The 14,931-nt window shown below is 33.2% G+C and overlaps 1 protein-coding gene across 1 annotated transcript in view; it reads right to left on the bottom strand.

The window, feature by feature from the left end:
- Positions 1–14,452, bottom strand: part of LOC108740330 (sestrin homolog) — an 83,247-nt gene extending 68,795 nt beyond the window's left edge. Inside the window, exon 1 of the mRNA XM_025977034.1 lies at positions 14,106–14,452. Within this exon, the coding sequence (XP_025832819.1) occupies positions 14,106–14,126 (21 nt within the window). The 5' untranslated portion in view covers positions 14,127–14,452. The remainder of the gene's footprint in view (positions 1–14,105) is intronic.
- Between the last annotated feature and the right edge of the window lie 479 nt (positions 14,453–14,931).

The following is a 14,931-nucleotide window of genomic DNA, read 5'->3' as shown; positions in this document are numbered from 1 at the left end:
TCCATTTACCTCCTTCTCTATATCCATACAAAATATCTATCAAACAAATAAAATTAAAATTTTCTTTTGAAAAATGAAACTATTCCATCAGTATTTTCTTATGACGTTGTCACGTTCAACTATCGTCAGTAAACCGACTTTACAGACAACCAATTTTTTTTCTGAGAAATTTTTGCAATATTAAGCAGAAATGAAATTCAGTATTAAAGGTATAGTAGCATATTGGATTCCATAGTGGTCCATGAAAAAAAAAGAGCGCTTCAAAATTTTATCTGGAAAAGCTGTAGTTTTTTATGTTAATTTATCATATAAATATTCAAATGAAATTTGTTATTTTTATAGACGTAGGTATTTATTTTATCACTGTAGATAGCGAATTTTATTTTATTAGCATACATGCATATGTATAAATATAAGTTACAACTGGTGTCCGAACTTATTTTTTGGCATGCTTTTTTTTTGTACCATAGCCACTTAAGTTGTTTATATGTATATCGTGTCTAACGTATGCTTATTAAAAAAAAAATGAAATACGAACTATAGGTCGTCGTCGCGCCGAATTAATAACGTTTGGGAGGGTCAGTTTGCCTAGATCCAAGTTTTTCCGTCATTAACCAAGCAAATGCTGGAGCATTAATCATACTTCACAAAAAATCCTTCACTTCCCTCCCTTATGTGTCTTAATTTCGCTCGCCTCTCCATTATCACTACTCCCTCCATTCACCCTGGTTCAAGTTTTTTTGTGGTTTTCTTGAATCAATTAGGTAAATGCTGAGGCAGTGATATTTGAGTAACATAAATGTCACTTCTCTTCTGTCTTGTTGGTCTCACCGTTCTATACTCAACCATCACCCACCCAATTCCCACGGTTCCCAAATGGTCCTCCACTCTACTCCACAACGCAGTTTAGAGGTATTGCCTGCTCAGTAATATTAGCAGCTAGCAGGAATAAGACACCAAATGTTTTTAAATTGTTACAAATAATTACCGAGCGTCATAAACTACACCTATACTTCAGAGGTTTAGACCATATTTTAGCATTCGTCTTAATCCAAGTTTTGATTTCTTTGAATCATTTAGGCAAATACTGGTGCAGTAATATTATCTAATAGATAATCTTTTATTTCTTTTCGGTCTTCATTTCGCCTATCTCATCTTTATCCCCTAACCACATCCACTCATTTCCACGATCCCTGAAAGGAAGCTGAAGAGGGTCTTCGGTCTTACCCTTTGGCTTTGCAACACAATGTAAGCCGCAGGGACAGCTCGGCCACCAGCATTAACTAATGGGAATGAAACACTTACTGGGTCATTAGAACACGACCTGTTCTCAAGCACGTTTCAGCAACATTCCTTACATAGGAACACTGAAGTGGAATAAGGCTAAGGAATTAGACGATTCTTGTGTCATTGTTGAATAGAGAGAATCTAACTAAGATCTAATGCGTTAATAAACTTTTCCGGGTGCGATAAAATGGAACGAGATTCGTGGAGTTTTGACAAAGCGTGAAGGAATTGATGACGTGAGCCCTGCAGATACTATCGCCATTACAAGATCCTTAGTCAAATGATTTGGCAGACACGCGACTTCACTACTTCCTATCCTGACCCAATCTTTACATTTCCCGAAGCCTACAACATTGCAAATCTCTAACTTTTTACGAACAGAAATCTACTTTAGATCTTCCTCAGCCCCTATTTACTTCTGTTTTAGTTTCCTAAATTTCTCTAACTAGTCCTTCATACCATAATGCCCTCTATTCTCCTATTCCGTTCACCTACCTTCTTCTAATGCCTTCCCATTTAAATTGAATAAAACAAGAAATAACGAATTGGAAATTTTTTTTGGCAGTGAATATGCCTTAATTTCAATTTCGAAACAAAAACATATTTAGTTTCAATCATTATTAATAATGAGCGTAAAACTTTTTAATACGTTTAAATAATTATTAAAACTTTAAAATTGCATTTATTTCACACAATTATGAATATTATCATTATATTAACAAGTAAAAATGAGATTTTTAGCTAATTTTTCATTTTTTCCTCGATAACCATTTAGTGAATTTGAATAACCTTATTACGCTAAAGTGATTCTTCAGAGTTCAAGTTACTTATTATGAAAGTTTGAAATTTCTGGTAGCTTTTTTTCTGTTAATAAAAATAAATTTAATCTGTTCGGTTAACGAATCTCCATAAAATGACGTGTAAAATTACAATTTTTTAAAATTTCAATAACTTTTTAACGGTTTAGTAATTCGATTTGTAATTTTTACATTAGTTTTAGAATTGAATGAGGAACGTTCTTCCAAATTTTTATCTGTCTCGTAGCATTCTGACATACCTCCCAAACATCCTTAATCTCAATACCAAATAGCACCGCCAATTATTTTTGGTTGTGCCGCCTTATTCTGCACTAATGACAATTAGTAGCATCCGAACAGTTACCGTTCCTTTTCTCTCATTGTTTTTATATTATTTATAAGTAACCAGTATAAATAGAATCGTCTCTTGTCTTTTGTTTTATTAAACAAACATCATTGCTTAATAACATATCTTAATATCGTATGATCCGAACGAGTGTGCAATGTTTTTGTGCAAAAACATGTGTTAAGTGGGTCTGATCTGATTACATCATACGACAACAAAAACAAACAGCAGAAGTCTCATACATCAGACATTGTGGATTAATAAAAAAGGAATGCAGTGAATGTAACCACACAAACAATACACTTACCTACATATGTATACGTGTAGACAGAGAGGGAAACTGAACATGTATGTAAAATTCTTTTTAAGTGGGCATTTGGATAAGCAACAATAAATTATTTCGCGAAATCTGGGCTACACGGTCGGAATGGAATTAGACTAACGAGCATTTATCAGAGTAAATAAACCATAATTCCGACAATAAGAAAAGAGGGCCAAATATTAGAATCCATGAATTTTATCGAGTTCTTTATTTAAGTTTAATGACCCGATTTAACCGATTCAGTATTTAAGTGGAACAAAACGTTGTAAATTGTTTGTTTGAAAGTGTAGTCGTAAATAAAAAGAATAAAATCTTCTTTGTGAATAGTAATAAACAAAAAATCGGTAGTTTTTCATAAATAATGAAGTAAAACACAAAGTCCGCTAAAGAAATAACGAAATTCTTACAAAATACTTTATCGTTGATTATTTTTTTTTAATATATGTACAAACAAAAGTATAACCCTGGTGGAATAAACCAATTTTAAACAACATGCGTACAGTACAGTAAATATTCAAGATTGGTTTTCAACATTTCGTCATATTTTTAAGATTATTTAATAATGGCATAACACTGTTAAATTGCTCTTTAATGTAGTTCTTCATTTAATTTATTATCAGTATTAATGAGCGTAATTATAGGACTGGCTATTTCGCCGGGCGGCAGAAAAACCGGAAGAAATTATTTTACGTACGTTTAAATACAATTTAACACGTTTACCGGGCCTAGTAACAACACTAACTTCTTGCCATTGACCATCTTCCAACTCTGTATATGAAATAAGTAAGTTGTAGAGGTAGTTCATAATTTCATCACATAGGCCTTGAATTGAGCATTAACAAAAATCTGCCGGTTCACTTGATTTCTTTCTACATTTGTAACTCTTAGAAATACCGACCGTCACTATTTAGTTTAAATGGAGCATAATTCTAAATTTAATCATATTTGTTTGAGGAGCTCATTTCTCCACCGATCAACGAGCGAGAACTAGACAAAAGTGTACAGTACCATTTGCAAAATTATTTAATTATTAAGCATATTTAGCGCCAAAAATAATGACAAGTGAATTAACTTAACGTTCTACACACCTATAAAACTTTTGGTTTGTTTTCTATTGTTAATTTATATACATTTTTGTTTTAAGCAATTGCTGAACATTTTCGTCTAGTACTGTACAGTTCTAGCCGATCTCCTAAGACCGCCCCATCGAGAGCTCTGCTCGTTCAAGCTTGTTCCAACTATTTCTGTCTTGCTCACGCCTAGTGTGTATTCTTTCTATCTTCGCGCATATTTCTTCAAGGTCACAATTCTAACAAATTGAAATGGACTGTAATAAGTTTACTGTTTAGATGATGCTGTTGCAATCGTTCGCGAGCATAGAAGTGATTTCATTTTATTGAAGGCGATTCGACCTGCTTTATATCCCTACTAGGTACTTCCATCCTGACTTATCTGACTTCCTAGATACTTAAACTCACTTCTAATTTTTCTTCTCCTATCTTTATCTATCGCCCTTTCCTTACTTTTTGCGCTGCAACCAGTATTTTTGTTTTACTTTTATTTAATACTAATAAATAATAAAATAATAAATTTGGTGATAAATATAATAATTCTCCGATTAGAATGAAATACCTGCTTGTTTTATGGGTTGCAGAAGTACTTGTATGGACCTACTTCTCAGCATTCCTTAGGTACATATTTGTAGAACAATGTGCAAGTCATCAGTCCACTGACATATCCGATATTAACGAAAAAACTTTTTTCTTCGTGGCATTGTTTTCAGGGACTGCAAACAAATACTACCATAATTCTAAGAGTTGGAATTTTCATTCGGGATTTTCATTTCTTTAAAAAAGTAAAATCATTTCTTTTTCAGCGAATTGATGGACTTTTTTTTTCCGAGACAAAGCTCTCAAGATATTATGCTCAAACGGATTGTCGCTCAGTCTCTACACCACTACTATTAAGATATAAAATTTAACCAATTCTTTCCCATTCGATGATTTCATAGTGCCATCCAATCGAGCAATTCATATTTATCAAACGAAAATGACTACTTTTTCAGGTACTAGGAAGCTGTGCTATAAAATGCTATTACTCAAAATTTGAAATCAAGATTGTTGTTTCAGGTATGGGATTTTCATTTTTAAGTTCGTTCATTTTCACTTTTGCTTTGAATTCTTTACATTGCGCAGTTTCAATCGGGACATTTTAGTCTTTTATCGGGAAGTAGAAACAGAGAGCTCAACATAAGAGGCAGCCACGATATATAGGGATGGATGGTAACCCTAAGCACAGTGAACTGCACAACATACTAACATTTTAACGAAATCGGAGGTACAATTACCAGATAGCTTTTAAACACAGTGAAGCTACATCGTTAGAAGGTCGTCAGTCCTAAGACTATTTGGACACGCACCTCCACTCTTTCCTATCCTCAACTAATCTTCGCACTTGCCTAAAACTAGAACAACCCACATCCTTAACTATTTGCGAATAGTAATCTAATGTAGGTCTACTTCTACGATTTTCTAAATTAATCGTTCGCGGGCATAGAAGTGACTTCTTTTTATTGAAGGCGACATGACCCTGCGCTATTCTCTTCTTTATATCCCTACTACTCCTTCCGTCCTGACTTATCTGACTTCCTAAAATCAGCCACTTCTTCTAATTTTTCGTCTCCTATCTTTATATTCGCTCTTTCCCTACTATTTCTTCCCTTGCAAACCAATATTTTTCATACAGTAGTGTTTTGTCAGTACCGCTTCCATTTTGTTTAAAGCTATCTGTAACTTCTCTTTGCTAGATGCTGATACTGTTGTAACATCTGCAAATCTAACCATAGTAATCTTTTGCCCCTGTATATCTGTCCCTACAATTGTACTGTCTTCGATATATACATTAAAAAGTATTGGTGACAATATGCATCCCTGTCTGTCTGACTCTCTACCTAATATTTACTTCTCTACGTTGCAGTCCCAGCTCTATAACTGCCTGTTGCTCTTAATACAAACTAAGTATCACTCTTCTATCTCTGTAACTCATCCCTACATTTTTAAGTATTGTCCCAAGTGAAGCTACATAAAAGGAGAAGCATCCTTTTATAAAAAAAAATATTTTTATTACTTATACAGGGTGCCCCAGTTATAATAATTAAAAAAAAAACATGGGTTCCTGACACAAAATACAACAAAAAAGTGTTATACAATTTTTCAATCCAGTGACAATTGAGCTCGCAAATCGTCTTTGTAAATTTGAACGTACAATTTGTTTCATTACGGGCCTGGATCTAGGCGACTAACGTCGCTCAGCTGATCTAGTGTGGATGTAACAAGTACCTACCGGGAAGAAGCCGAATGCACTTCCACCTTGTAAAAAAAAGGTAAAAGTGAAAAAGAAATGCGTACCTTTTTTAAAAAATGTTTAAATTGTCCGCCATTCGCTTCAATGCAACACTGACAGCGACGTACCCAGTTGCTGCGAATTTTGGCCCAGATACCGGGAATATTTCGAATTATCCGATAGGCATTGGTAATGTAACTCACCACCAACTGACGGTTGAATAAGAACCGTACTAGAATGCACTATCACACTACTAATTGTCCTTATTGTAATAGTCTTTTATGAAATGACCACTAAATAAATAAACTAACACTAACAAACAAGTAAATTCCACAACAATCCAAAGCGAACTGAACAACCTGTTAGAATCTACAACATTATGTGCCTTGTTTTCGAGTCACTTCCAGCAGTGTAATTATACGAGGTTATATCAATACTTAGCTTTTTACATTTAATGAAAACAAAATAACCAAAATTGGTCCTTCTGGACACACCCTTGTATTACCCCACGTGGGGTTAATGAGCCCTGCCAGGCAAAAGTAACGTTTAACACATGTGAATGGTCAAAGTAGGTCTGCATCTTGTCTCAACTTTTACAACCATAACACATACATTTGTTTTCGTACACTAGTACGTTATGTTACAAACCTTTACCAAACGCTGGGTGGTGAGGGTTGTTTGTGCACCGCTTCTAACTATTCCGTTGTTGTTAAAATTTCTTTTGTATTTAAAATAACATAATACTCGTCGTCATGGACTACATTAGGTCCACTTCAGTTTACGATCACGGGATTTTCGATTGTGATAGGTACATAGTTTTTCTAACGTGTTTCAGTCATCTAATGGACCTTAACGCGAGTGCATTTTCTTCGGCTGATCCGTAACTTAATACCAAACATAAACAATAACATCACCCCAAAAACCAGCTGATTCCGACCTACTGAAGGTGAATTTTTCTACGATCAGCTGGCAATCGTAATTAATTTGCGATTGTGCAGGGCCGGCATCGAAACTGTTATAATTTTATAATTTTTTATTTTGTTTCAAAAGTCAAAAGTGTTATAACATTTTATGTTCCAAATGTCCGTAGGAATCTGTGGTATAAATATTAATTATTATAACTGGGACACCCTATATACATTTTAGGCAATGTGCACCATGTTATTCATAATGTTTTCAAAATAAAAAATGGTGAAGCTATTTTACACTCTGAATAATGGAGATAATGCCAGTTTTAAAATTTTCCTATGTTTGTATAGTTACAATTCTTGAAAATTATCAGCTTTAAGGAATAAACAATGTAATTTCGATTATTATTTCGGTTTACTTACTTCAGATTGATAACATTTATCTAAAATCGTTTATTCTGAATGTTAAAAATAAAATAAGACTGCACTGGCAGATCTCCGAAAACAATATTCACAACATAATGAGACTCTGTTAATGTTAACTATTGCTAATGAAATTGTCTCCAAACAAACGGCTTTTTGGAACACGTGCGTCTGTTTCTCATTTCGAAAATTAATTTTCTTATCTAAAGTATAACCGCAGCAACAAGTACATATCGTTATGCAAGATAAATAAAGTTCTGCTAAAAACGAGATTACGTACCATGGAATAGCGTCCGATACCAGAGCCAAAATCAGGTCAAACATATTAAAAGATAATGCAGACAAACAGAGACCAAGCAGATATAATAGTAATACACATCAAAACATGAACGTCCAAAAACCCTACAAAGATAACAGATTTCCCTGATATGGTTTATATTAAAACGCAGCAGTAGCGTAACATGAGAAAGATTCAATGTGGCAAAGAAAAAGTAATTATACTGCTGAACCCTTACACCTCCGATGACCTTGAAAATTAAGTATGTTGTACAGTAAAAGCTCTTTATTCGCGGGGTATACGTTCCATAAATATGCCGCGAATGCAGAAATCGTGGATATGGAATAGTAATTAGTATGGAATCATAGGGGATACGTTCTAAGGTTCCAAAATAAAACCAATATGTATCAAAATAAAATCAATGTATTGATAAATTCGCAATTAAAATTAATCGTTATAATCAGCTTTAGACAAGAGTTTAAAAAAATTAGTGATTTTTTCTTGTATTGCATTTTGAAATTAGTCCACTCGGTTACATTTTTTATAGAAGTCGCTTCGGCACGAGCCAACAGTACTCAAAAGATGCTGCCGACACTAAGGGGATTGAGATTATCGGTTCTAGATAGCATGAATTTGGAACAGAGATTTGAAATTTTGTAGTAAGATAGATTAAGCTTTGTTCTAAAGTCTGTAGAAGGCCATTTTTTTATTTTTTTAATTCCTATTGAAAATACGTGTCCTACAAGAAGCACCAACTTTAAGCACTACTAAAAGCTTTTGATGGCCGTATTATTGAAAACCAACAACGTACAGAGTTAGTGTGAACCTTTGTCTATTACCATACAAAAACTCACATATTTATCTTACAGCGTTAAATCACAATGTTAAGAATAGAAACCCATGTATACAGTGTAATTCGTTTATTATGACTCCGCCTATACTGTCCAACCGCTTAATATTAAGTAATTGCAGTGTTAAGTTTGTTTTTCATATTAAATTCTCTATATCTATAGGAAATTTTGGATATATTGACATATCGTTTATTACGACTTATTCTCAAGAAATCATATCTAGCTATAGTGACCCAAATGATAAATAATAACATTTTCGCTCATTTTTCTGACCCTTCTTATGTATATTGATGTTACAATTCATCGTTCTCCTTCGTTTTATGTTAGTAAATATATACAATTTGTAGTTTTTCTCTCTATTAAACTAAATAAGTAACCAAAATAGAAAGTTGTTTATTTCTGAAGTTATGCTTTGTCATTTCCCTTCGATGTCATTATAAGTGGATTCTACTGTACATAAAATTAATATGTACACGTAATCACCGCTACAACTTACTAAATTTTCAAGGTCATCGGAGGTGTGAGGGTTCAGCAATATAATTACAAAAAAAAATGGACAAATAATTCTTAAGCCATTAGAAATCCTGTTTCGCATACAATAATAGTAATAATACTCATTTCGATCCAATGTAATCGGTTTTCGGAACGGACCCGTAGTGACCGTCTATGTTACAAAAGGCAAAAACTTGTGTTATTGCAAGTATAAATAATAAACAAGACATGCTGCCATACAACTAATGTTTTAATTTTTCTTGATACACTGAATTTATATTTAGTAACGTCTACACTAGTTATCTCCGATATTTTAATTTTCTATAGGCAAAATTCTTGAGCTACCTCTACGAAAGACAACGATATTAAAAAATTCTCACGTATTCATGTTGATTGTTTAGCATACCTATCAATCTTTTGGAATAACGTGACCAGTAGCATGCAGAAAATTTATTTCTAGAACAAGTTTGTTTCTGTTCGAAGTATATATGATAAACCTTACGAAATTTATGTCAAAATTTGCTAGATTACTACAGCATTTGAAAATTTTACAAACAGAATGCCAAATTTGAGGTCAAAGCAAAGATAGGGTACACTTCACCTAATGTTTATTCTATAAAATCAACAAAATTAGTACACGGTATATGCAGTATATCAGCATCTGCTGATATTTGTTGCTAACTGTGGTAATTCAAATGTACTTTAGTAAAACTAGTAGGTACTTACAGTACTTTAACTTTGACAGCCATATACGTATCATCCTAAAAACATTGCCCTTGAAATAACTGACTTTCGAAACTGGATTGTTCAAGTGATAATTATAATTTTAAAAACTTTAAATCAATAGAGTAAGAGGGTGAGGTCCACGACAAATTTCTGGAATCAAATGAGTGCCTTTCTTGTTCTACATTGTCCCAAAAATCCAAAATATAGCAAAGTGTACCCTTTATAAGCAAAAAATTACGTAAAAAATAATTTAAATTATCCAACATTTTTGAGTGTATTAAACAGCTGTTAAGCTGTAGGTTCTTACTACCGTATTAGTCGAACCCATTCACACATGTGAATTAGAGTACCGCCATATCGGAAATAATTTAACTTAATGACGACGATGCTCACAAGGTAAATGTTGTTGTGTCTGAGTGTTGGCGTTGCTATGGATTTTATTTCTATTGCAAATTACTATCGGCGACTGTAACAATTAACCCTTACGAATATGCCGTGGTGACAATTTTTAAACATTAACACTCAACAGTCGACTTCTCTAATAAATGATAAAGAAAAAGAACATTTTTATTTTAATTCTGACTCACTCACGACCAGTGGCAGACGACGTCCTCCATACGCAAAATGAGTACACAAACACTCTTACGTATCTACAATAAATTGTAAGTACATGTACGATCCTATCTACGAAACGGAGATAGATACATATAAACATGCAGGATACACAAAAAACGGTCACGCACAAAGAACGTGATCGCGAATTAAATAATAAGCCGGCAGGAGTGACAATTAAATGCCTATTTGAAATTCACCACGGTCACAATTATTACTGTATTTACTTGGTATAGATATAGGTATTATAGTTGTAATATAAGAGGCAGTATTCAACGATACAGGCGCTTTTGCGGGGAAATGTACTTACAAATAAACAAAACTTAATATAACTCTCCACTCCACGTGCCAACTCGAAATATCTATTTATGAACAGTATTTATGCACGCTGGAACAATATAGAATAAGGTTAAAGAACAACTATTTTACAAATAAATTGGTATTTTCTTGATAGCATAGTACATTAATAAGTAAAAAATAGTAATAGGTCACTAGTGAGAAAATTAGTTCACTTTTATTGCTAACGGAAGCATGATAATGATTAATCTTTACATGTTATGGATATTAATATGCCCCAACTGAAAGAAGATAATTCGACTCCTAATGGGGTGTAACGCATTTTTGTGACCTTTTTTTAAAATCTCTTGACCAACATAGATATATAAATAAATACCCAAAGTTTTCGAGTATTTTTCAAAATTACAATCCCTATATAGATTTACGGTTCAAGGTTTGTATCAAAATAAAAAATTGGTACGCTACTAGAACCCACTGCATGTACCAATTTTACCAAATGAAGTATCATATCAATTTCTTACATTAGACTGAAAAACGATGGTTACGTCTTTTTAGCTCATGAGACATTAATTATTTTAGTTACATTTATTGAACTTACCATTGACTTTATGTGTTGCAAATATGCTGGTCTTTCTTTAGGGAATTGATGTAATTGTAATGTACATCCCTCCATCAACATCTGCTTAAGTGTTTGAGACTTGAGAGAAACATGGTTTACATTGGATATTATTTATGATTTAATATATAAGGCTGAATGGCTCATTGATGAAACTGACATCATGGAAGAGTTCCAGAAATTTCTACTAGTTTTTTATTAATTGTAAAGGCATGGATGCAGACATAAAAATGAGAAATAAAATAGAAAAGTGAGAATGAAACAAAATATGAAAGAGGAACAAGAACAAACAAGGGTGACAGAAAGAAAAGAAGTAAGAATTAAAATCAGTGAAAGATAACATGAAAATGAGACAAAAAAAATAAAAACTGCTCCGAAAGTAATAACTAAGTAAACAGAGGAAAAGAAGAATGACATTAGAAACGAGTAGAACAAAAGAAGATAGAAGAGAGGAAAGTCCAAATGAAAAAGAGAATTGAAGAGGCAAAAGCAAACGCATGGTCCAGTTCCGAAAGAGAACAGCACTCATAATTTCTTTACGAGGAGAAGTAATGAGTCTCGTTGTCAATTTGAGTACAATGTGGAGCGCCTCGTAAGATTGGCCTGTCCTACTGATCCTCAAGAGTTCATAGGCCAACTAGCAGATGAAGTAGGGACGCCGATTTGCTATCAAGAATTGTCATTTCTAGTCTGCACGGAACTAACTAAACTACGAGAAATTTCACTGCAATTCAAGAATGCAACGTAGGAATTAGAACTGGAAATGCAATCTTATAAAGTTTGGAATTGGTGGCTGACATAGAAGATAATGTCATCGCTGGACTGGACTTTCTCCGAGAACATGGAATCACACTTCCACATTGCGAATCGGTAAAATAAGATATAGTAATGTCAGATCAAATCAGAAGCCGCCAGTAAGGTGGTCGTAGAGGAAAGTCGAGTATTACTATTTTACGGAGTCACTCCAAAAGTCAAGATATTGCTTGATGGGGAACCCGAAAATCCAGACGCTCATTAAAACTAGAGAATCATCGATGCTTGCCAGAATACCAAATTTGAACGATTTCGAGCAAATGATCTGTAAAAGCATGGAGTTAGAAGTACTTTTTTGAACCCCAAAACCAGGAGAAGGAATAGTTTCCGCACCCAACAAACATACACATATACACATGTAGGGTAAATCGAGTACCCAGATTCGACGGAAAAATAAAAAAAAATAGAAATTCTTACAGGAATCCCGTTTAGTTAAGTGCGTTCTCTTGGGGCAAGGGCAACTTCCCCTACCTACATATATTTACATTTACCTTACGATCAGTTCTTTTAAAAATTAAATTACTTAAGTATACCTACATTGTGCGATATTACTCTTGAATTCAGTTTCGTTTTTTATAGGAATCCAATCAAATAATAAACTGCTGTCTTCTTATTTCTTAACATTATGACCCTTATTTTTAATATATTGTTACATACATATATGGAAATTAAGTTTCTAATATGTACATTGTCTTTTGTTTGCTGATAAAAAATTATCTTTTTTATCAACGTCCTGCTCAAGTTACTAATCTGTACATCTACACATACATATATTTATATATAAAATTGAAGTGTCCGTCTTTAATATAAAATAACTGCCTTCACTTTAGTTCACATGGTTTTTTAAATGCTATTAAGATACAAGACCCTTAAAAAGTTTTTTATCTGAACAGGTTTATCTTCGAATCGGCTAAATAGCCGACTTCGATTAAACTTTCCACACATGAATAGTGGCATGCTGTCAAGAGTGATCTAGGCTACCTTTTTAGATTGTTTATTGGTTATAATAAATGTATTTGTTATAAATAATTGCGAGATATTTCAGTTAGTTTTGATTAAATTATCTACTAAGCGTAATAGTATAATAAAACCATTACTTTTCCGTGTTTTACCACCAAAAAAATAAAATTTAAGTAACTTATTGGTCTATGCTACTGTACTGGTAAGGCAAAATGTTCACTGAACATAGAAATTACGCATTTCTTTGTTAGCATGATTGGTGATCATGTGAAATCTATTTGTCAATCATCTCTACCCGAAAACATCATCCGGTTCTCTGAAAACTGTCCTAAACTAACAGAACTCTGAAAATCTTTCGAGTAACACGTAACATCTCTCAAAAGTTGCATTTATTTAAGAAACATTACTTTAATATTTGTATGAAAAGATACCTGAAGATATTTTTACATGAATGCTCCATAGCGCCCTTTGATGATCGCATGTAATAATAAAATATCCTTATGTTCAGTTTTTAACTCGCTACTACTGTATAGGTATGAAAATATTAATATACGCGGTTATTCAAAGATTATGTTTATTCTTAAAGATGATAAAACAACCTTGGAATATAAGTTCTGGGTTCTTCTTTCAACTGGGTAATCAAATAAGAAATATTTTACAAAACTGTTTAAAGCATTTTTTCCATGTCACCGGTATTTTCCAGTTTATCATAAAAATTAAAGATAATTTAAATTGTTCAAATTTTATCGTAATACAAGGTCAGTAAGCAGGTTCAATAGAATTACAACCTGCTTCCGACTTTTTACATTGCACAAATAGTAGGTACTTGGAGCTTATTTACCCGTAAATAAATTCGAATGAATCTCAATTATGCATGATTTGGAAATTATTTTTCAGTTACCATTTATTATCCACATGTTCAAAAAATTTCATTATGTCAGTTGGTTGAAAACTGTTTTGATAGTGGTTGGAAATACCTATTCCGGAATAAATTGAAAGAGCAGCGATCTTAAAGACAAAATTACTACAAACTTACATCGTTCTGTATGTGACCCATGGTGGTTCCTTCATGTACTGGTCCGAGGCTTTGTTTTGCAATAGGAATTTTGTCAGCTTCTATATTACTTTGAAAAATGAAAACGAACTAACTACTTAACGACAAAATGAAGACGTGTCTGAATTTCACAGTTGCGTTAGCCAAAACGACCACTGATTTATAATCACGAACACAAAAGAAATAGTTCAGTAAGTCGTTTATTAAAATATTTCTTGAGTTTATCTAATTCACCTTAAGAATAACGGTAACGAGTGTCATTACTACACCGCTTCATCGAGCGCGAACCTACATCTACCGCCAGCCAACGATCACTGACTCATAATAGAGAACATGTTTACACTGCGACCGGTTTTCGAATTAGAAGAGGAAAAGTGGGGACAAAATGAGCCTACTTTATTGGTTCAACATGATATGGTAAGGGTTATATCAGCTGATTTAGCGCTTGGCAACAATGAACATATTAATCTTACCCTTAAAATAAAAAAAGCTAGGCTATCAAGAACCACATGCATATTCATACATATACCTATGTCCAAAATTACGAAATTTTTATACACATTATGTTCATCTATATGTAGGTACTTACCACATAACTTTTTGAAAAATAGGTAAATACAAAGTATACTTCCTACTTGTACATACAGTTCGTGACTTTTATAGAGCCATAAAGCCTTTGCAACTACAAATTATTCAAAATTGCTCGCAGTTCAACGGCAAAATAAAGATTTAGAAATTAATTTATATAATTGATCGTGAAACTGGACACCTACATAATTTATATGACAACATTAAAAAAAACCATCGC

The sequence above is a fragment of the Agrilus planipennis genome, unplaced genomic scaffold, assembly GCF_000699045.2.
Source record: "Agrilus planipennis isolate EAB-ADULT unplaced genomic scaffold, Apla_2.0 scaffold205, whole genome shotgun sequence".
NCBI classification, from domain to species: Eukaryota; Metazoa; Arthropoda; class Insecta; order Coleoptera; family Buprestidae; genus Agrilus; species Agrilus planipennis.
The sequence above is the reverse complement of the archived record's forward strand: the minus strand, read 5'-3'. Positions and strand labels throughout refer to the sequence as shown.